This window comes from Larus michahellis, chromosome 1 (assembly GCF_964199755.1).
Source record: "Larus michahellis chromosome 1, bLarMic1.1, whole genome shotgun sequence".
Classification (NCBI taxonomy): domain Eukaryota; kingdom Metazoa; phylum Chordata; class Aves; order Charadriiformes; family Laridae; genus Larus; species Larus michahellis.
The window spans coordinates 5,013,814-5,036,325 of record NC_133896.1 but is presented as its reverse complement, the minus strand read 5'-3'; the positions used below and the strand labels follow the sequence as shown (position 1 = coordinate 5,036,325).

The window sequence follows — 22,512 nt, the reverse complement described above, 5'->3', positions numbered from 1 at the left end:
TGACTGTAGAGGAGAACTGAAGCCTTACTAAGGTTTAGCAAGCAAGATAAGGCTGAGGGACCACAGCACACGGCAGGGCTCAGGGCTTCCTGAAACCTCCTGGAGAAATGCTTGCAGAAGTGCTCACTGGCAGGGTTTGGGGCTGGCTTTGGAGACGTGCTTCCATCCAGGCTATACCCCATTACAGTGGGTAGTACTGAGAGGGTGAATTATCTCCACAACACCAATAATATTGATCAAAACTTTTGGGAAAGTTTCTGGGCTATTTGTTTTCTCTCTAGTCAGGGCATTTGTCTCTGCATTCATCTGACTTGAGTTAGCTGAGTTGGTTAAGTCAAGCTGGTTGACTTGACTTCTCTTGGAGTTAGGCATCTGGTTGAATCACATAATCACAGAATGATAGAGGTTGGAAGGGACCTCTGGAGATCATCTAGTCCAACCCCCTGCCAGAGCAGGGTCACCCAGAGCAGGTTGCACAGGAATTTGTCCAGGCGGGTTTGGAATGTGTCCAGAGTTGGAGACTCCACCACCTCTCTGGGCAGCCTGTGCCAGGGCTCTGCCACCCTCACAGGAAAGAAGTTCCTTCTCATATTGGGATGGAACTTCCAATGCTCAAGTTTGTGCCCGTTACCTCTTGTTCCATTGCCGGGCACCACTGAAAAGAGCCTGGCCCCATCCTCCTGACACCCACCCTTTAAGCATTTAGAAGTGTTGATAAGATTCCCCCTCAGCCGTCTTTTTTCCAGACTGAAGAGACCCAAGTCCCTCAGCCTTTCTTCATAAGATAGGTGTTCTAGTCCCCTAATCATCTTGGTAGCCCTTTGCTGTCCCCTCTCCAGCAGTTTCCTGTCCTTCTTGATCCAGGGAGCCCAGAATGTGACAGCTTAGACTGTTGCATGCAGTGTTTTCTCTGGGGCAGAAAGCGTGCAGCATCTATATTTTTCATAAAGCTCTGGCTTATACTTGGGGCCACAAAGGTGTTTGCCAAGTCCTGTGGATCACAGCCCCCATTTGCTAGCTGTCTGCACCTCCAAGCTGGATGCCCCAGGACTACTGTTTCCCTGGAGAGATGGGGCGCTTTCTTGGTTAATGCACAGTTTTTAGCCCACCTTTTCCTGTGCAGGTGTACAACTTGTCCAGGTCCATGTCCCATTTTCCTTGCGCATAGGTGAAGTTTTCCCATGGATGTCAAATGATAGGAGAGCGGTAGCCCTCCTTTTGGTAGATATTTCTGGTGTGATTTCTGTCCATCACACCTGACAGAGTGGTTACCCTAATACATGCAGTTGTGTTCACAAGTCTGTCTGGGTCTTGAATCTAACGTGGGGTCTTGAATGTTTTTTGGAAGCGTGTGTTTTTCTTCACTGGTAGGTAGGAATCAATGTTCCCCATCACTTCTAAATTAGGTACGGATGCTGGAGAGCATGAATATCACTCACTCAGTTATTTTACAGAGTATTTGCGTTCCAGAGAAACACTTTTTCATTGACCGTCTTTGAACCCTCTTGGCCTGTATAGGTTTGGTGAATCAATACAGAAATGGCCCAAACAAGATTTGTGCTTCCCCTTTGTTTATTCCTTTCTCTTTCTGTTCTTTTATCCAGTTATGCTTCCTTCTCTATGGATTCCCCACCCCCCAAGCCTTTCTTTTTCTTTTCATTTTCTCAGTTTTCTGGTCTCTAAACTCTTCATTTGCTGAAGTTGTTTATGTTCCTTCTCCCCTCTCCTTGATTTAACTGCTTTTAAAATTTCGTTCTCTTGTTCTTATCTGTCTTCATCTGATAATCTGTTTCCTCTCCTTGGCATTTCTCTGGTCATTCCCTTTTTAGTGACCATTGTTATTAATGAATTCAATGCCCAGCTCTTCTTCCTGACTTCCATTGACTTCAGTAGGCGGTTGTCACTTTACATCTCCTAAAGTTTGGGTCTTGTAGGAGTTTGCTGAGAAAAGACCTTTTGGGTCTGAACCCTTCCATTTTCTCACAAGTCCTGTGCTGAACACTGTCCCCAGGGATCTTTCTTTGGTCCCTCCTTCTGGTCTACCCAGTTGTCAGGCTCTGCACTTCGAGGAGGAGCCAGTCAGAAATGGGAATCTGATGAGTTTCTGGAGGCAGGAATGCTGGTTGTTCCACTTCTGACATAGTGGACTATATTAGCCATTTGATGTCCACCTAACATCGGCCGTTTGATGTCCACCTAACATTGTGATTAAATGGACGAATTTATTCAATTTAAATGGAATGGAATTTAAATGGAATATGCTTAGTATTGACTTGGGTGCTGCATATGCACCTTCAGCTTTGTTTCCCTTTGTGTCTGGGCTGTGATTTTTTTCTGTGTTGATCCACCTCTGGGACCTTGCCAGGTTGGGTTCCACCATGCAGAGCAGTTTGAGGTCAGTTGTTCAAGATGCAGAGCATCTCACATAAAGGAGATCCTGAGTATCTGAACATCTATAGCATTTTGTGTCTCTCTTCTGAGCCATCCACATCCAAACACCCACTTAATGTAGAAGAGTGCGCAAGAGGGTCCTTTGGAAATAACATCCTGACTGTCTTCTCCAAATGGCAACTTTCAGGGGCTTTGTATGTCTTGCGAGCCCTTTTAACTGAGGTAAAGGGGTCATAGCAAGTTTGTCCCCTCAAATGTGTATCTGAATCCAAAATAAGCCTCCTTGCTAGTGCAAATTAGCGCGGGCTACTTGACACAGAGACACTGATGGTCTTGCCTCGGCTGCTTATGCAGGAAGAGGTCTTCTCATTTTATGTTACTTTCTATTTAAAGACAAATTGGCAGTCATTTTAATTGCTCACTCCTTGTTAACCTAAATACAAATTGACACAGTACACTTGGTTCAATTACCTGCAACCCTGTCAGTTAAATGAAATGCTTTATGCTCTTTTAACTGTGCAATTTAGTGTCCGTACACTTGCCAGCGTAAGCTAGCTGCTGCTAATTAAATGCGCATATGATATTGCTTGCTGGTTATTGAAACCATTGGAGTTGTCTTTAGCTCTCGAAGTTTGTTGACGCTGCCCAAAGAAGTTGCTGCTTCTTTTCACTCATTTCGGGCAAAGTTGCCCAAAATGTCACTTTCTTCTTCTTTCCTGTGCTTCACTGCCATCACGGTAGAAAACGAGGGTCTGTTTTCAGCCTGCTCTGTCTGGGGAGCATCCAGCAGCGTTGTCCGAAACTCAGACTTTTTGTTAGTTGAAACAACAGGCTGGCTGCAGCTTGGGGAAAAATCATCTTGTGTTATTTCCCTGTTTGGCCTCATTTAAACCAAAAAAGAAGAAACAAGGTGAGTGGTTTTCCTCCCTGCGCTTCGAGCCGATCAGAGCTGCTGCAAGTGAGGGAGAACGGGAGCAGCAAGGCTACAAAATAATGAACAATTAGTTAAAGAGTGCACTCCTTAATACTTGTGACCGCTGCACATGCTGTAAACAAAGACTTGAAATGCATATTTCCATTAATAACCAGACGCTTGAGGAATTAAAAATACCGCCCTGAAAGGTTAACATTTCCCTTTAAGTGTGTTTAAATTCATATGTGTATCCTTGGTGTCGGTTCTGAAGTAGCGAGGTTTGATATAGTGGAAGTATAAATACATCCACTTCCAGTGAGCGATTCTGCAAATCCTATTTTGATAAGGTCTTAAATCTGTTGAGATCAGAGCATAAAATTCCCTTGTACTGTCAGTGCTGGGTGAAAACAGTGCTTGCCAATTCCTTTTTTTTATACATATTTTTTTATTCCCTCCTTCAGAATTGTAAGATACAGCGGTAAATCTTTGCTAGCTAGTAAATATATATGGTTATTAGATGTACAGAATTTAAATGCAAATTGGGCCAAATTGAACTGTGATCAAAGTGCTGGAAGCCAAACTGAGAAAAGAAAAGCTTTGCACTGTTCACGCCGTATCAAGGTTCAGGTTTATTATTGAGTAAATGTTCATTTCCATTTTAATAATTGTCGCAATCTATCTGCCTATCTTGTCTCTTTGAAACCTTGATATGAATGCTCTGGAATAACTTGTTATGTGCAGGATAACAATATGTTTTCTAGGGCAGAAGTAAATCCAATATAATGCTCTTCATCATGGTATTGTTTCCTACATTGTTTCCTTTGATAATTCATAGGCATTTCATTGCACTGAACCATAAAGGGCTTGTTAGTCTAATGATTTAATAATATTAAGCCTATTTGAAGAAACTCTATGAAAGCAATGTGAATCTGCAGAAAGATGTTGCCTAAAAGTATAATGATGAAAATTCGTAAGTGTAAGTCTTTGAACTGGTGTGATAATCTGGTTTGAGTGTGGTACCAACAAATGAGTCTGGGTAGAGATCTACTTGAAATATTCCTTCCCACACCTGCCCTCACCCACCGCAAAAAAAACCCACCAAAACAACCTTGCAATAAAAAATAATAATAATAAAAAAAAGACTTTCCAATGAACAGAAGCCTTGGTAAAGATATTTCTGCCTTTGTTCAAGTTTAACTAATATTGCCTGAAGACCTGAGGCTTCTCAGACTGGAAAACATCAGGTATTTTGAGAATTGAAAATCAAAGGAGAGTTTGTTATTTTCAAGGAATGAGATAGTACTATTCTCTTTTCTTCAGCAGAAAATGAAGGACGTGTATTTTTCTGGGTTTGACTCCAGGATATAAAACGCAATCTTCCTCGAATGTGCCCCTGCTAGTTGCTTTTGTGTTGAATTTATCCACGCTGTACAGTTTAGAATATACACGCTGTTCATTTCACTTGTACTATCCATTTTTGTAGCATTGGAACTTAAGTCTTACAAAAATGTTTGATCCCCAAACAGTCACCGCTTGGTTTTGTTGGTTTTTTTTGTGTCTTATCGCTTTAGATATCTATTCTCTGAAGACTATATCTGAGTGGAAATGCGCTCTGGAAAAATCCCTTAATGATGCAGCAAATTTTCCTCTTCCAATGGAAGTGTTCAAGGTAAAAGATACACATTTTTCCTTCGCTTACAGAACTCACAGTGAATAAATATCATGCAGTGTTTAGTGGCTTATGTTAAACTTTTGCAGGAAAGGCCGTTGCTCTAATACATTACCGTGAAAGGTCACAAGTGAGATGTTTGTACAAAATGCAGTTTTATGTGCGGACTTTCCATTCGGAGAACTGATTTCTTGCAGTCGGTGTTTGCTGGGGGCTGGGAGCGATCAGCACTGATTTCTCCAACATTATTTTTAATACGTCTTATTCTTTTAGACCCGTGCAAAGGCATCGTATACAACCGTGAAAACACAGGGCTACGAATATGAAAGTTGCCATCAACTAGCCAGCTTTCTGTGAGCCTTGCACCAAAACTTTCATTTGATCATGAGCCACAAGGCAGAAAAGCCTCCTTTAGGGACCTGTAGTGGAAGTGGGAGATAATTTTGCTCCCACATCCTTTTTCCCTTCTCGCTCTGGTTTTTAATAGTTAGAGATGTTCTTCAGCCCCGAGGCACCACCTTTAATTTCCCGTCCGAATCTGCACTGCTATTAATCATGATGGCTCCAGATAATCCTCGTTTCTAGCTGCGCCCGTCTGGTTTCTAACAGTTACATCCTGGCTGCGGTGCGATGGGCAGTGTGGCTGCGGGTGCGAGAGGGTGCTCAGGGAGGTGTGTGTCTTGTCTCCAGTGCCGTCTTTGGTGTCACCTCCTGCCTGGGGACCTGGTGGACCACGATGCCCTCTCCACCACGGTTCCTGGCTCATCCAGCTTGAGGACCCCCTGGGTTCCTTCCCTGCCCATAAGCAACATTGCACTGGGACACCCCAAAACACCCACACAATTGGAAGAAGGCACATACCATGCCCCATCCCTGGCTGCCACCTTCACCTTTTCTGATGCTGGCAGCTTCCCCTGAGGAATCCAGGCTCCTTGCCCAGCTGAGATGCACTTAAATTAGCAACATTAATTTGGGAGTGCTTTGCTAATGGCCCAGGCAGTGGCTCATTTGCTTGCAGTGCGAAAGCTCTGTGGGGCTGGGAGAAGTGGGGAGATCTGTGCGTTGGCTTTCGGCACAAACGTGGGTTTGAGAAGCCCCGTGTTGGGATGGGAGTGGCGTGCGAAGGGTTTTGATTCTCTGCCATTCATTTCATACAACGCTTCAACCCGCCAACTCTATTCAAGTTTGCATTTGCCGTTTCAAGATCAAAAATGCATTGTGTGGGGCAGGGATTAAATCACAATAGGGAATGCCTAATGTGTAAATTTTATTCCTGTCTATATGAAAGAGTGAAGAATGTCTCTGATGAGGCTCATAAAACATCCTTTCTTTTTAAAAGTTTATAACTAACAGCTGTTTTGCTGCCTCATCTCAGCATGCCAGACTTACACCCGCTTATTTTAATTATTGCATGAGGGTAATAAATTTAAATTCAGCAAATCCTACTTGCTGTGCCATGCGGTTGGAGCTTGGAAGGGTGTTCCTCTTAGAAGACAATGTAAAACATTGGAATGCTTGATTGGCCCAAGAGGAGAGTTACTTTGGGGCCAAATGTGACAAAAAGGCAGGATTAGGTCAACAGGGCTGCTTTATTTGTAATGTGGAAGCTGAGCACAAGGGGAGCTGAATTCAGTGCCTGCTGTTACCTAAGCCCCTGGTTCTGATGCTGGGAAAGGCAGGAGGCTGCATAAATGGTTTGTGTGTGGGCATCACCTTATTCTGCTCATTTAGGGGGAATCAACCCCATCTTGTGCCTTTTAATTAAGGAGGAAAATACGAGAGCCTGTAAGCATGTCGTCTTCTACGAATGACTTAAACACGACTTAAAGAAAGACTTTAGGAGACTATATGAGAATATGCTTGTCTGATCTTACAGGACAGGCCAATATTTGTTTGTGGGGCCTTCAAGGAGAATCCCAGATCCCAGCAAAAAGTGTTTGAATACAAAGGTGTCTCTTTTCACCACCCTCCACCCCCCCGCTCCAAACCAGCAAAAAAGTAATGCCTCTACATGGTGTCTGGGGCTCCGTGCTACTGTAACTGTCATGTGTTAGATGAGATATAAAACACAGGGTTTGACAGCTGGCAACTGTTAAAGATCTTCTGGAAAGCTGGAAGTGTTTACTTTGGCGGACATGGTAAACTGCACACCGAGCAATTATGTTCTGCTTTTTCCACGTTTCCCTACAGAAATCCATCAGTGAGGAGAGCGTTAAGTGTGTGCTTGCTCCACAGACGTGAGTGGTCCCCAGGGTGAACGCGGGCATGTTTGGCTGGATTACGACGTAAATCACTGCTGTCCCTTGAGCCATGTACGACTGTGGGCAGGGTCACCAATGCGCCATGAAACTGGTCTCAGGTGGTGGTGACAGGAAAGCAGATCCGCATTTGTGATGGGAGAAGTGGCTCCTCCGATGGGTCTATCAGCCCATCATTGCTGTTGGTGGTGATGCTCTTTGGGCTTGGTGTAATAGGGTTGGTTTCTGCCCGAGACCTCGTATGCCGTGGATTTGAGCCTGAATTATCAATGCTCACCAATGTGGCGGAGCTGAACTCATGTGTGGTGGCAGATCCGAAAATCCTTTGCAAAAGCAGCGTTCTGATCCCCTCCTGGCATCCAAGGAGAGGCCACCATACCACACGAGCTCGTGGCAAAAAATCAGCGAGAAGGCTGCAAACAGATCTTTTTTTTTTTTTTCTTTTTTTTTTTCCTGGTGCCATTTTACACTTGGCCATATGTTGAAAGTGTTTGTAAAATGCTTTAGGATCCTTTGAGAAGGAGCGTGATGTTCAACTGCCAGAAAATGCTGCTATTATATAGTTACTAAACATAGTGTTTTGCAAACTGCACCTCCTGGAATAAGTTTTTTCTTCACAAAAGCTTTTTGCAACGCTCCTGCTATTTTGTCATTCTGTTCTTTTCAGAAAACATGTTGATCCTTAAAGAAAACTAAATACAGACAGGATTTTCAAGGGTGTTTGAATAGTTTAGCATCACAGATTGTTCCAAAAGGCCACAACCCAAGGAGATGTGTCCTTTGCTGTTTCTGTTCTGATTTCAGGGTGCTGTAGGGATCCCCCATGCTTGGACAGGTATCGGTCATAAATGATGTCTCAGGCTTCAGAGGACATCTGAGGAAATGGCTAGGGCTTTGTGTATAAATAAGGGTGGTTGGACTGTTAGTGGGGCCTGATTCCAGGTTAAGTGTGACAATATCAGTGGTTTGCTTCAGTGATGGCATTGATGGTACTCTCTAAGAGAGAGCGTTGCATCAGGAAGCCAAACTCCAAACACAGCACCTTCTAGCCCTTATATTTATGAATCAATCCATTTTTTTAGAGTTAAATCCCTGTAGCGTGGGTAAGATGGGTGCTGGACACAGATCATGGGATTTAGTTTCCTAGAGAGAGGCAGATAGCATCCTGGGGATCTTCTCTGACATCCCATTGTGCTTCCTCTGGTCTCCTGTGCCATATCTGTGGGTCTCATGCCATGGAGACCCCAATGGATGTTGTGGATCCTCAGGTGTCGTTCAGCTCACCCCAGACAGCTCTGTTTGGGCAACTAAATCCTACCCAGGATTTGGGGTGCTCATCATCTTTCCATAGATGTTGCATATGAGCATCCTATTCCCAATTCCCTCCAATTGCTATAAAGTGGGTCCTGATGACTAGCTTGGATCGAGCTGTCACTAGCCACATCTCTAACCCAAACTGTTAAACTGTTTGAAGAGCACAGACGCTTAGAAGGGAGAGGTGTTATCTAAGACAGGTGGCAATTCCTAATTTATAGTCTTTGGTCCCATTCCTCTTGTCTCCACCCTCTAGTCCTTCTTTTCTAAAGTTGTCGTTGTTTTTTTCCAGCTCGAAATTGTTCTCTCTCTAGCAAAAAAAGCTCTGCGCTGTGTCCAGCCCAGTGTGCCCCTATTTCTAACTGGAGCTTTTGGATGTTTCCTGTGATTGGTAATGGTCTTAATTAATGGTAAGACTAATGACATGGAGGGAATCATTTGGGACAAATGTCTCCTAAGGAGAGTGATGGAGGGACCACCCATCATCCAGGCAAGAGCTGCCCCCAGAAATTCACGATGGAGTGGTGGTTCTAGTTCTACACTCAAAAGTGTGAAGACAAATATTAAACAGGACTCCTTCCACCCCTCTAAAATACAACTTTTCTGTTAGACAAATTGTGCATTTTAATTATAAGAGTAAGGTGGACTATTTCTTCAAGACTTTGATTATTTTTAAAAAGGAGGACAACATCTCTCAAAATTTAATAAACCCTTTGGGTGTTTTAGGGTGCTTTCTTCCATTATTTGGTATTCTGGAGGAGTGAAGTGTAAGATGTAGAAACCCAAGCGTTACTTTCTGCTCAGAGGCAATCCTGACCCGAGTGGATGAGTAGGCCTGAATTCCAGCAGGGTGTTTCTGTCTTCAGCCCCCTCTAGTAGATGGGCACGTGTTGATGCAGTAGCTTACAACAGACATGCTTTTGGTTTCACTTGGAAGCCAAATCCCAACATAAGCAGTCCCCAGCCCCTTCATGCGCTGATGGCTTGGCTGGCCCTCGTTGCGCACGCTGTGCTTTAATAACCCGCGAGTCGCCATGTTGTTTGCAGGCTGCCAGATTATTTATACTCCATCTGTTCTTCCCCGTCCGTAGCACTCGCCAGACCTTCTCTCTGACTGCTATTTGCTGGGCTGGGAGAACGTCCATGGTGTCATGATCCCTCTGTTGTTTGTCTGCCTTTTGACCCGCTCCTGTCTCAGCTCGTTAAAGCCATTTATCTTTCAAAGACCTAATAACCATCATTAGGAGTATACCGCTAAGGTCCTTACAAACGTAGCTACCTTCACCATCTTGGGCACAAGGATGTCTCCAATATCAAAGGTGCCACTCAGGTGAGATGGAGTCCGGTGGTACCTCTGTGGACCGGGGAACATTTTTAACCTCTCTACAGCTCCCTCCTGACTGTGGTCTTGGCAAGGAAGTGGGTGGGGAGAGCAATCCAAGGAGGTGAATGAAGCCAAGCCTTGTCTGAGGTGCCCTGAGGATCTGCTTGGCAGCACCGTATGAAAGTTAGGGTTGGAAGAGGAATGACGGAGACAGTTCAAGCAAAGCAGACGGGCTGAGTGGGAACCAGGTCCCTCAGCCTTCCTTGTCCCTCTGGCTGTATGTTTAGCACGTGTGGTTTTCTTTCTTCGTTACATGCCGGCGTGTCTCAGGATGATGACAGGTTAGCAAAAGGGCCTGATCCAGCTTACTTACTGCATCCAGGCTCAGTGTGGGGGAGTTTGTGCACGATGACATGAGCTTTTGCCTCCCGCATCCTTGGGCATGGCAATGTTTTCCCCTGAGAGGGGCTGATGTGCGCCTACAGCCAGAGTCTGCTCCCATGTAAGGGGTGGGTGATATCTAAAAGTCATGCGTCTGAAGGTGGATGAATTTTCCCAAAGAAAATGAAGGCCAGCTCTGGCCCATAGCTGTTTTTTAGTGTAGACTGAATTTGTTCTGATCCTCTAACAAATTCCCATTGATTTCTCAGTAGTGAGTACTGAGGGCAGGCTTGATCCAAACAAATGCCTATGAGGACTCAGTCCCTCGTCATGGCCAAGGTGCTTATTTAGGGGTATAAAAATGGAGACTGGTTGTTTCACTTTGAGCACCCAAGTTGGTGTTTTCATCTTTCCACTGGACTTTCCCACCCGTGAAACGGGACCCATGCGTGTGACACAACCAGGATTCGTTGGCAAATGCTCGTGGAGTGGTATGGCAGTCTTGAATGCTGTAAGACGTTAAAAAAAAAAAAAAATCCCACAACAAACAAACGCAAAAAACCCCTGTGTGGGTGCGTATCTGTCTCTTTTACCTCTGCCGCCCGTCCTTCCACCGCCCAGGCACGTCAAAGCAGGCGCTGCGTAGGAGGGGATCTTTGCCCTAATGCCATCTGCGGCGGGCCGAGCCATACGGAGAAGGTGTATTTGGATTTAGACTGGCTACTCTGCAACGTTGCTGTTTCTATGGTAACTATTTTTTATTCAACAAGAGGAGCTTAAAAAATCTGTAGGGCTAAATGCGATCCGAGGCAGAAGCATCTGCAGTTTTTAAGGGGCTCTTCGGTAGGTGCAGTTTGTAGCCGGCTCTCGTGCTCATTACTTCAGGGTCATGGTATCTCTAAAGCCTCCCTTCCCAGCACCCTTTCCCCTTCATCCCACCCTACACCTCTACATTTCGGTCTTCCCGTGTCTGCACTTGTCAAGCCAAGGGACAATTTGCTTGTGTTGTGTCTTACCGGAGGATTTTTGTCTCCCTGCGGAGAGTGTGTTTTTAGGGAAAATTGCTCCGTGTTTAGCAAAGGAAGTTGGTGAATCGCAAACAAGACTGATTCATCTGCAAATAATGCAGAGGATTGCATTTGGGAGGGTTTCTTTATTTATTTCTTTTTCTCAATTAAAAAACAAATGCCAGATTCCTGTAGAGGCAGTTTAACCACTGCTATTACTGTGTTTGTGACTGGTTACCACACATGAGCTTTGTGATTAAAATTAGGCTATTAGAAGCAGCCAGTTTCTTGGAGAATTAGAGAAAACAGTGGGGGAAGTGATTTCTTTGAAAACAAAAACTGAATCAAATAATATGTTTCCAATCATACCAGATGGGGCCCGCTTCTGTGTCTTTTAGTAGGGTAAACTGGGAGAGATGTGACTGAAGGCAGTAGCATTTCACACTGTTACAGTTGGTGGGGATTAAAGGAGGCTCAGGTCAATCATTTATTAAGCGCTCAGTGTTTCTAATCAGCCTCTCAACTTTGCAGCTTTTCAGCATTCAGACATAGTTCTGAATTTTGCACGAAGTTACAGTCTTATAATTGGTGTTAATCTGGCTGTCCTGGACCAAGAGAGCCCTGAGTTTTAGGGTATTCGACAATTAGAGTTCAAATTAGAGCTTTTTCCTTTTATCTATACACGGTGTAAGCTGCTGGGTTTAAAATGAGATTACTCCAGTGTTCTCTCTTGAGCAGAATGGGCTAAAAATGAGCATCTCGTAGTCTGAAGGCGATGCCCTTCCTCGGGTTTGTGGACACAGCTAGAACAACCAGCCTGTAGTACATAGTACGTCTTCCCTGAACGTCACGGACATAGCAGCTTAGCCAAGTCCCCCTGCTCTATCTGCGCTACCCGGTGCACTGTAAAAATTACCTGAGCTCCACCCTTCGGTGGTCAGAATGCTGCTGTGACATGGACAAATTTGAGTTTATGTACGCTTAAATTACATTTGTCAAGTGGAAATACTCAGAAACCAGATTTATCGAGGTTCCAGAAAGGGCAAATGACTTTGATGATTTTGAAGTATATCTTTTTGAGTTCAAGACCTAAAGCCAATACTTAGTGACTTGATTATTAGGACTTTAGCATGTCACCCACACAGGTGCTTCCCTAAAGCCTGTCCGCATCCTCAAGAGTCTGAATACTTTTGTAAATCTGTTTGTGGATCTCTTCTGGAATGACATTTATGCTCCCAACATTTTTGAAATGTGCACTGCGAGTGGCTCATTAGCTATGAAGGAGAAAATGACGCAACTCTCTTAGTACCTGAAGACGAGGTTTGGGAATTAGGAGCCTGGTTCTCCTCCCAGCGCCACTGATGGCTTGTTATTTGGCCTTCAGACATTCCAGCTTCCAGCCCTGCAGGTGATGCTAATTGCAGGGAGGTGTTGCAAAGGCCATCGGTATTTGTGCAGAAGGGTTGCAGAAATGGACGCCGTATGAAGATGGAGACGATGATGCAGATGCATATCAAAGTGGGGCCGGCTTTCAGGTGGCCCAGAGGGTTGCAGCCTGCGTGCACCGGCAAATTTGCAAGCGCATACTGCTCTAAAACTGTGAGCGTGGGGCTGAGTTTAATTGCTTCTTGGCGTCTGTAGCGAGAGCCGTGGCAGCCCTGGCTTTTGCCAGTGGGTTTGGGCTGTAAGTGACAGACATTCAGTGGAGGGTTGTGCAGTTTTCCGTTCATTACCCGTGAGTGCCATCGCAGGCTGTAATCCATCATGTGAGAGATTGTGACCGTTTGAATGAGCGACTGTGGTGCTTGTACCACATTAATTCATTGTAGTTTCCGTGGCGTGATTTTTCACTTTGCTGTAAGGGACACAGAATCACAGAATGGCAGGGGTTGGAAGAGGCCTTTGGAGATCATCTAGTCCGACCCCCTGACAAAGCAGGTCACCCAGAGCAGGTTGGACCAGAGCACATCCAGGCAGGTTTGGAATGTCTCCAGAGACGGAGACTTCACCACCTCTCTGGGCAGCCTGTGCCAGGGCTCTGCCACCCTCACAGCAAAGAAGTTCCTCCTCATGTTGAGATGAAATTTCCCGTGTTCCAGTTTGTGCCCGCTGCCCCTTGTCCTGTCCCTGGGCACCACTGAAAAGAACCTGGCCTCATCCTCCTGACACCCACCTTTTAGGTATTTATAAGCATTGATGAGATCCCCTCTCAGTCTTCTCTTCTGCATCCTCTGGGTTGTCTCTCCAGCTTACTTAACTGCTCTCCAGCAGTCAGAGGGTATTTCCATTGCCTGCTCAGGGATTGTGAACCCCAGGACAGGTGATCTGCTGGTGCAAATCCCTGTGGTCAGTGGGGCTGCTCCTGGGAAGCATTGACTGCCAGTAGGAGTAAAGCTTCACCACACACGAGGCTATAAAATGCTCCAGCTGGTCAAAAATATTGTGCCTATTCATCTCCATTTCAAAGAAAACTCACTCAGAGTAGCTGCTAGAAAATAATGGCTGGTGACATCCTCGTAGATGGCTTTGAATGCCGTGAAATAATGGTAAACGGTCGAATTCTGCCATCCATAATAATTTCAGGCATTTCTTTTGCTCGGCTGCAAAACCTGGTGGGGACCAGGGGAAAGTCTCACCCCTTCAGTCCTCTCCTTGTAGCTGCTTTTATTAAAGAGGCATCTTTCCTGTCAACGTGAATAAAGGGAGGAGAGAGCAGTTCATTATCCAGTGTATCACTTTGAGCCTAATACTAATTAAAAGCTTTGCGTTCACTTCTGTGGAACCTATTCTTAGAAATTATGTAAATTAATTGGAGTTTTGAAGAGGAGCATATGCCAAATCCTAAGTAATTCCCTGCTGGCTGAGGCAACTCCAGCACTGGAACCAGAGAAAGGCATCAGGGTCTTTTTTTTTTCCTTTTGTGGCTGTGAAATCCAAGGCTGCTTCGGTAAATTTTGATGCCTCTCTTTAGCAAATACACGAGAGAGATCAAATATCCAGACCCTGACCATTTGCCAGAGAGGTACAACACAAAGGCTTTTTCTCCATGAAAGCTTTTCCATCTCAAAAATGACATTTAACACAGACAAGCTTTTTACTTCCGTGGCCCTTCTCCAAACAAATGTACCTTTCTGCTTCAAAGAGGATTTTGACCCTCAAAAGGGAGATATGCTTGAGATCCCATGAACTCCCTTCGCGAGTTCACTTGCTGTTAATTTAATGGGGAAGATATTTACATGCTACGCTGAATGAGAAGGGAGATTTGATCCTAAGGTACATGGTGTGTGGAGAAAAGAAGATATGCTTTTGAAGTAAAATAGCTTTAAATATTGTTAGCTTTTTTTTTTCCTACCTGATTATTTTTTTCCCCCTTTGAAAGACACCAAAAGAAATAGAAGGAGAAGAACCAAAGAAAGTGATTCAAATAAAAATGAGAAGCAATATGGTTTGGTCTCGATATATTTTTGGTCTCAATCAATGAATCACTTAAAGTTGATGAAACTACTTGCATGTTTAAAGATAAACATGATTAAGTACTTGGTGGATCTTGGCTTATTATGTATTGAAGCTGGATGCGAGCGTGAATTGCATCTTGGAACTTTTGATGGGGAGATGCTGCAGTGTAAGCTTGCTTCCAGATGTACGTTTTGCAAAGCAGCCTTTTCTTTCCAACCTCACCCGAAGGATTAAGCGGCGCCGGGTGTGGATCCTCATGCAGGAGGAGGCAGCCCTCCAGTCCAGATGCTTTTTGTTTGCTTTTAGAGATTTGAAGTTCAGTGCTGTCGAGGTCTGATTTTTGCGGCCGTCCTCTTTTCCCAGTTGAAGCCTTTCCAGTAGTAAAGATGGCAGTTTTGAGAACCTGTCCATCTGATGCATCTCTGTCCCGTGCAACCTCTGTGTACGAGGAGCCAGATTCTCCTCCCTGGTTCAGACTTCTATTCAATGAAAAATTTTAGCAGCAGAGCTGCTAAAAATGGGTCTCCTGTCTCTCTGGGGCTTTAGTGATATGGAAGTGACTTTCAGCAAGCACAAGTATGGCTGATGGTTACGCTACACTGCAGGACGCCCAAACTCCTGAATGTCTGCTCCTTCCTCAGCCATTAATTCACTGGGCTTTGGGCCATTATTGCTAGATCTTCCTCAGTTTCCCCATCAGTATATACGTCTCTTGCTGTGAGACTAAACCCATTATGATTATTTTTTTTTTTTTCACTACTTTTTGGTTCTCGCATAAAAGGCTCCATAACATTGCAGGTTGGCAAGATGAAAACAGCAATTTGTTTAGCTGTGTTTGGAGCTTGTAAAAATCCTTATCTCTAGTGGCAGCAGGAATGTAAGATCCCAAAATAGAAGTTGTTAGGTCTACAAGTGAAGACAGTTCTTGGGAAAAGAAAGCACAATGACACACAGCTTCGGATCAATAGAAAATCATTTTAGAACAAGAATACAACGTGTAGCAATGAATGCAGATGGGAATTACATTGCTATCCACTTATTAGATAGCAAGCTTTCTTCATGTATTTTGGAGTCATCTGTATGTGTGTGTTAAATATAACATCATCTCTTTTTATGCTTGTGTTGGCTAATGCACAGCTGGTTTAGAAATAGTGTGGTTTTTTTTTTCTTTAATGAGCGCAAAATATGATCGTTACTCTGGAATTAGAGTGCCAACTCGTGCAACTATTAGATAGAGATCATGAGAGATGGGGTAATTTGATAGATGTTAAGCACTAAACTGCTGGCAAATGAAGGAGTTGAACCTGGGTCGCTTCTGAGTTTTGGGACTGCCTCTTGCTGCCATCCCCAAAGCTGCTGTGTGCAACCCTCTGGGTGCAGCCACGTTTGATCCTGGTGAAAGCGTTGTGGTGGGCACGTGCTTGAACACAGTTGCATGTTTTCCCACCAACGTGTTCTCTCATTGCCCTCATTTTGGGTCCAAGCTCATTGGAGGGGGTACACTTTGAGTCTCCTGGCTGGAGAAAAGACCTTCCCATCTTTCAGGACATGAAAAACAGCCCAGGTCCTTGTTTTGGTGCCCTGCAGGACCTGGACATCCATTAGGGTATATCAGGGCCTTCCTGGGCTGCTTCCACCTGTGTCGTGCATTACCCTGGGAGACCTCAGGTTGAGTCCTGATACATCTGGACCTCTGTTTGCTCTCAGATGGTAGTAGCTGCCAGAAGTGAAGAGGCTTTGCCCAGGGGAGATTTTCAAGTAGCCATTTCTCAGACAGATCCTCATTTTGGTAAGGGTGATCTCCTTGTTGACTATGTTCAAGTTAGACAATGGTGATGAGATGGACACACATGGTGCTTTAGATATGATTGGCTTGGTCCTGCAGATCTGTCCTCTAGGAGTGAAGCTGTCTCCTCTCTTTCTGTGATTGTATTGGCACGAAAAGAACATAGGACCAGGAGTGTCCAGTTGGAGCTGGAAGTCAGTCTGGTAATCAGCTAAATGACAAAAGCCACATGGACACATTTCAAATAGATTTTCAAATGTATCAACCCCTCCTTGATGGACAGCGCTGACACACTGTGTATTCCTTTTCCCCGTTTCTTCCTGCAGGACCATGCTGACTTGCGAAACCACTTCTTCACTGTGGGAATGAAGCTGGAGGCCGTGAATATGAGGGAGCCGTTTCATATCTGTCCTGCATCAGTGACCAAGGTGAGCTTCCAGAAAGGAGGGATGAGAAGAGCTTGAGTAGGACCCTCTTACTGATTGCCACCACATTTAGGAAAACTCAAGAGTGTTACTTCACTGGCTGGAAAACACATTAAGAAATAAGTTTAAAATCCATGGGTGTTCCTAATTAATGGATCGTTTCTGTCCAACAAGCATGACCAGTATGTAATATGCACTTAGATCCGATGGGGATGAGCATGTCTATCCACTTCCATGCAGAAAAAGGGGATCCCTCTTTTATCCCTGTCTCCCCTCCATGTATACGTGTTTTCCCAGCACATCTGCGAAACTTTTGAAATAAAACAACTGGATGGAGGGGATAACTGGGGATATTTAATGCACACTCTCAAAGGCAAGAGAGCGGAAGGCTGTGGGGTCTCTAGGATCTCCTCCAGTCCCTGCTCGGCTGCGGGAACACTGAGTGATCCTGAAGCCCAGCACTTTCCCTCAGTTTACCCATCTCTAAAACTCGGGCTTTGATCTCTTTGGTAGTAACGCTTTGATGAAAAGTATTAGGTGAGAGTGGGTTATTTTCAGGAGCAGTTTGATTCCAGAGCCTGACTGCTTCAGCTTTCCATGTTTCCTAACGTTACAGCAAATTTAACTTCTGATTTTGTTTTCTTCTGTTTCACCCCTTAGGTTTTTAACAATCATTATTTACAAGTGACCATTGATGACTTGAGACCTGAACCCAGCAAAATCTCAATGCTTTGCCATGCGGATTCCTTAGGGATCTTGCCAATACAGTGGTGCCTTAAAAATGGAGTCAATCTCACACCTCCCAAGGGTTCGTATTCCTTTTCGGTGATTTGCGGGTGTCCTCTGAAGGAAGTTTGCTTGTTACTATTGCCTTTAAAACCGTGACGCTGTTCGCTGCAGAGCATCAGCTCTCCTGAGTCACTGGGGCTGTTCTGGCTCACACCGCCCCACGAAGATCTCTGCAAATGCCTCTGGCTGGTGGATTGATGTCCATGTGCTTTGTAGTCTGAAGCAGCCTGCACCAAAGCTTAATGAATTCCTGTAAAATGAATCTTACCGATGCTTTGTGTGTGGAGAGGGCGAAAGGAGCATTAAAAGTCATATCATATTAGCGGCAAACCAGGCATCTCTCCGTAGCATCCACCTTGGCGCAACACCAAGGCCAAGCAAAGCTCCTAAATCTAAATGTCTAAACTAAACTCACAGCCCGGAAGCATGTAGGCATTTCCTTAGCTGTCTCAAAAAATCCCAGGCCGAGGGCAAATTGCGAGCAGTGTTCAGGTCAGAGCCAGGAGAAACAGCCTCCAACCGTGCTATTTCCCAACTTCGTAGCAGTGCAGTTAATTACTTGCAATTTCAGACAGCCACCTGCGGTGCCCTAGGAATATTTCTTCACTTGCAAAATGTGTTGGCTCTCTGGAATTTTAGATTTTTGAAGCTGGACGGGATGTTGATCCTTTGCCAAAAATTGGTGTTGCTTGGGAGAAAACAGAAATGCTTCCAAGAAAAAAAAAAAAAAAAAATCCCACAAAGTTGTTTGCACGCAGATTTGTCTTAATTTTGGAAAAAGTATGCTGCTGCCAAACCCAGGGAAGTGAAGGATTGTTCCCTACCAGATTCAGAGTCCTCTTATGTATATCCAGAGTGTCTCTTCAGCACATCTAATCTGAAATTCCCACCAAAGTCCTGGAGTCCTCTGCGTGCAGCTGCATACGGTGCATCCGTGATTACTCCGTTGCTTTTACTGAAATAAATGTGCTGTCTGAATGCTTTAGCTCCCTCCTGCTTAAACCCAGGTGTAATGATAATGCCTGTGTAAGTACTCACTGATGTTGGCCGGAAAAGTTGCTAAAAAGGAAAGTAAATAGAATGTTGTGGTTTTTTTCCACCCCAAATTCACATGCAGCTTCCCCCACGCCAGCTAATTAACTGAAGTAGACCATAGGCCAGACATTTCTCTTACAGGGTCATGGCCTAATAATTTCCAATCCACGCTGGTACAAAGCCTGTCTGAGATGGTGTTTTATGGGCCAAGTGCATGTGAACTCTCTTTTAGATGCCAACATTTTTACAAGTGTCTGTAGCATCCATCATATGGATATTTCTCATCTTGGCCGGTAAAGTCTAAGGGGCAAGTAGGTATCTGTGGGATGCCTGGTGATTGGGGTCCTCCTGGGCTCCTGAGAAGGTGTAGGAAGTCTGCCCTCGTTCCCCTGATGAAAATAAAGTTTGCTTTCTGCTGTCAGATCAGAAATCCTGGAGGGAAGCTATTAAAAAAAGGCATAAGGCAAGTGGCAGATAGATGCATGCTATGTATTGCTGTATTTCTTATACTGTGTACGAGGGCTGCATGCCCAAACTGCCTTGTAGCACCTTTGGTGTCAAAAGCCTCTTCCGCTGGTAGGCACGCTCTTTGAGTCACTAAAACATAATCAGATATTGAAATCATTTGTTTTAAAAAACAAACAAACAAACAAACAACAAAAAAAACCCCCAAAACAACAAAAAAACACAAACCACTGAAAAAGAAAGCAGAGGGAAAGTGAAAATCATCCAAATTCCTCTGCTGAGGGACCCAGTCTTCTCTGAGCAGAATAATACCAGCTTTGGATAAAGAAATAACAGGACTGATAGGAGAGGGCCACGGCGCTGTGAAAGTGCGGAAGGCTGTGGTGTGAGCTGGCTGCTGATGAGCAGTTCTGCAGGAGGAGGAGGTGTAAATCCCACCATTTCCCACCCAAATCCCTGGACAGCACTGCCTGCCCTGGGGTGTCCAGAATAGACCCTTCTCACACGCAGATTTGACCAGCCTCCTGCTTCCCCAGTGCTCAATCGTTCCCAACCAATGTCACCCTTAACAGGGAGTGTGTTGGCAATACTTAGTGTTGCCCAAATGGCTCTGTCTGTTGAAAGGCAAGAAGTTACCGTGGAGTAAAAGAAGGAGCATGAAGCAAAAAAAGGAAGTCCTTTTTCTGAAGAGGATTTCTTTGCTGTACTCTGGGCTTGGGTTTTTTTTGGTTAATTTATGGTTGACAAGGAGGTTTTCTGATTTTAAAACTGACTGACTTTATTTCATCAGAACAGTGCGCCAGGCTGGGGTATTTGGGTTCAGAGTCCTTTGTTTGTCTGATATCCATTCTCTTGCCTTTTTGCCTATCAGGCCTTTGTTGAAGCTAAACATACAGTAAATGAGTCATGAACAGGAGGTTCAAACATTTGCTACTAGAAATAGAGAGCGGTATTTCCCTGTACAGTGCCAAAAATGAATACCCATTTACTGCTGCTGTATAAACATTGAACGAGCGCTGTTTATATTTATTAGAGCTGGATTTATAGACCACTTCCCTTTAGACTAACAACCGTTGTTCCTTTTTATGAGCTATTAAGGAGGGGGGGAACATTTCAGTAGCATTCCTAGTTGTAAGGCTTACTAAGGAAATGCCACTTCCAAAACCTCTGATACATTTGTATTGTGATATTTGCTTCCGATTGAACTGCTGGGCTCTTCCATGCTGAGAGTCGAGGTAGAAAACACAATGAGTCTTTACACTTTTGGGGAGCAGCAGGTGAATCACGCAAGCAAAGCTTTGAACGTTATTACTTGGCCTGAGCCTTAAAGGATAACAGTATATGAATGCCAGGTGCTAATGGAGGTTCACGTTTAGCTCATATCATGGTGCTCCGTGAAGAGGCCATATACAGGTCCAGCCTTGTTTGAAGCCAGTTCCTGAGCGTGCTCCTCTTGGAGTCGTCCTCGTTGGGCTGCTGAAGTGAGTTCTGGCGAAGTCTACAGCAAAAGGCCTTCCTGCAATTTCAGTGGTGCAGGGCCAAGCCAACAGGTGGTTGTGTTATGACAACTCAGTCGAGTTTTTATACTTTTTCCATTCACTCTGCCAAGATTTTGTGTAGCTTGCAATTAAGATTCAAAACCTGTCCACGAAGGGTTTAAATTGGAGATGAGAGAACATGCAGGGTGTTGGGCGGGTTTTTGGCTCCCTGAAGGCAACGTAGACAGCTATGCCATGGTTGTCCCCACCTGAGCTCATCACCTATCTTCTTCTGGAGTCAATGGAGAATGAGAAGGACTTTCACAGGGAGATTATGCTGCTTCTGCAGGAGGACGGACAGGTCACCTCTAGATCTGCCTGTTTCTCCGTTGACTCCTCAGGGAACCCAGGGTGATAGGCACAGCTGTAGGCACCTCCACCGCAGACATCTGTATGTGATCAGATGAATCCCCTTCTGACATGATGTGCGCTTTACTCCTGTTTTCCATTTACTTCTATGAAGCTGAAAAGTATCTGGCAGACAAATAACTGGAGAGCACAAAGGACATGGACGAGAAGCAGAAAGACAATACTGTTGCAGAAACTGGTTGTTAAAAAAACAGGTCAAGGATTTATTTTTTTTTTTTGTTATGAAAAATGAACATTCTCTATAAGTATTTACATATCTCTATAAGTCACTTCTCTGTGCGTGGTTTTTTTCTAGCTTTCTGATTATTATGCACTTCGATGCCCCACAGAGGCAGGCATCTTTTAGGACCCTCTCTGCTCAAGGCTTTATCTCATTAATTTGTTTGTCATGTGTGCAGCCACTAGAATTAGAAGTCCATCTTATCCCAGATACTTGCATCTTAGCAGGATGATTGGGACTTTATTTTTCTTTCTTGGATCTGGGTGACTGATAGGTGACTTCACTCAGTATGCCAGTGTTTTCTTGCCTACAAAAATTTCACAGTTTTCATTGTCATAAATGATTCATTCCAATCTAATCTTGAGTGTCCCTTTTTCACTGTCAATGAAAAAAGCATGAAGGGGTGTTCTGTGAAATGAGGCCAGGCTGAGATGTCAAGCAGGGGGATTGAGGGAAGAATTTGGCTTTTAGGTGACTCCTGAAACTTTCCAGTGAGAGTAGTTCTGCAATAATGTTATTACATTACAGTATCATCACAAAGCCCTGGACAGGATTAGTGCTCGTTGGTTTCAAGCACTGTAAAAACGCAAACTAAGAAGCAGGCAAAAAAAAACCCAAAACAAAAGCAAATGCAAACCCTTCTCTCTATCTCAAGAGTTTATTGCCTAAATAACCAGGTAAGAAGAACGGATGAGCAGAGGTCTGTTTTGTCTCTCTGTGATGGGACTGTTTGAGAGATGCTCATATAAATTAGTGTTGCTTCCCCTTTTTTTCCTGGAAGCAGAGGCTGAAGTTGCTGAGACTTTAGTCTGTGAGCTGGGAAATCTGCGTTCATTTTCCTGCTCTGCTCCAGATTTCCATACAAAATCGGGTAACAAGTTTGCTGTGATGGGATTCAGCTCACATATACTGAGCTGCCGGAAAGTTAGTCATGTAGGGTATGCCTATATCAATGAAGGGAGAGGAGAATTTATCTCATGCTTTGAGGGAGAGGATGGATCAGCTTCTGGTTGTGCGTGCCCTCTCCCTGTCCACTGCTGAGGGACATTTGATGTTTGGTCCCATAACCCCATCTTCTAGATAGCTAAAGGAAAAAGAAAGAAGTCCATGACTAGCCCCACTGGGAAAATGGGGACAGTAGCACCTCTTGGTAGTTATGGGTTTATTAAAGC

The 22,512-nt window shown here is 44.5% G+C and overlaps 1 protein-coding gene across 1 annotated transcript in view; it reads left to right on the top strand.

Annotated features, from left to right (window-relative positions):
- The window catches only part of SFMBT2 (Scm like with four mbt domains 2), a 122,870-nt gene that overhangs the window by 61,016 nt on the left and 39,342 nt on the right, over nucleotides 1-22,512 (top strand). Inside the window, exons 7-9 of the mRNA XM_074573219.1 lie at nucleotides 4,876-4,973; nucleotides 16,826-16,927; nucleotides 17,585-17,732. Coding sequence (XP_074429320.1) covers nucleotides 4,876-4,973; nucleotides 16,826-16,927; nucleotides 17,585-17,732 — 348 coding nt within the window. The remainder of the gene's footprint in view (nucleotides 1-4,875; nucleotides 4,974-16,825; nucleotides 16,928-17,584; nucleotides 17,733-22,512) is intronic.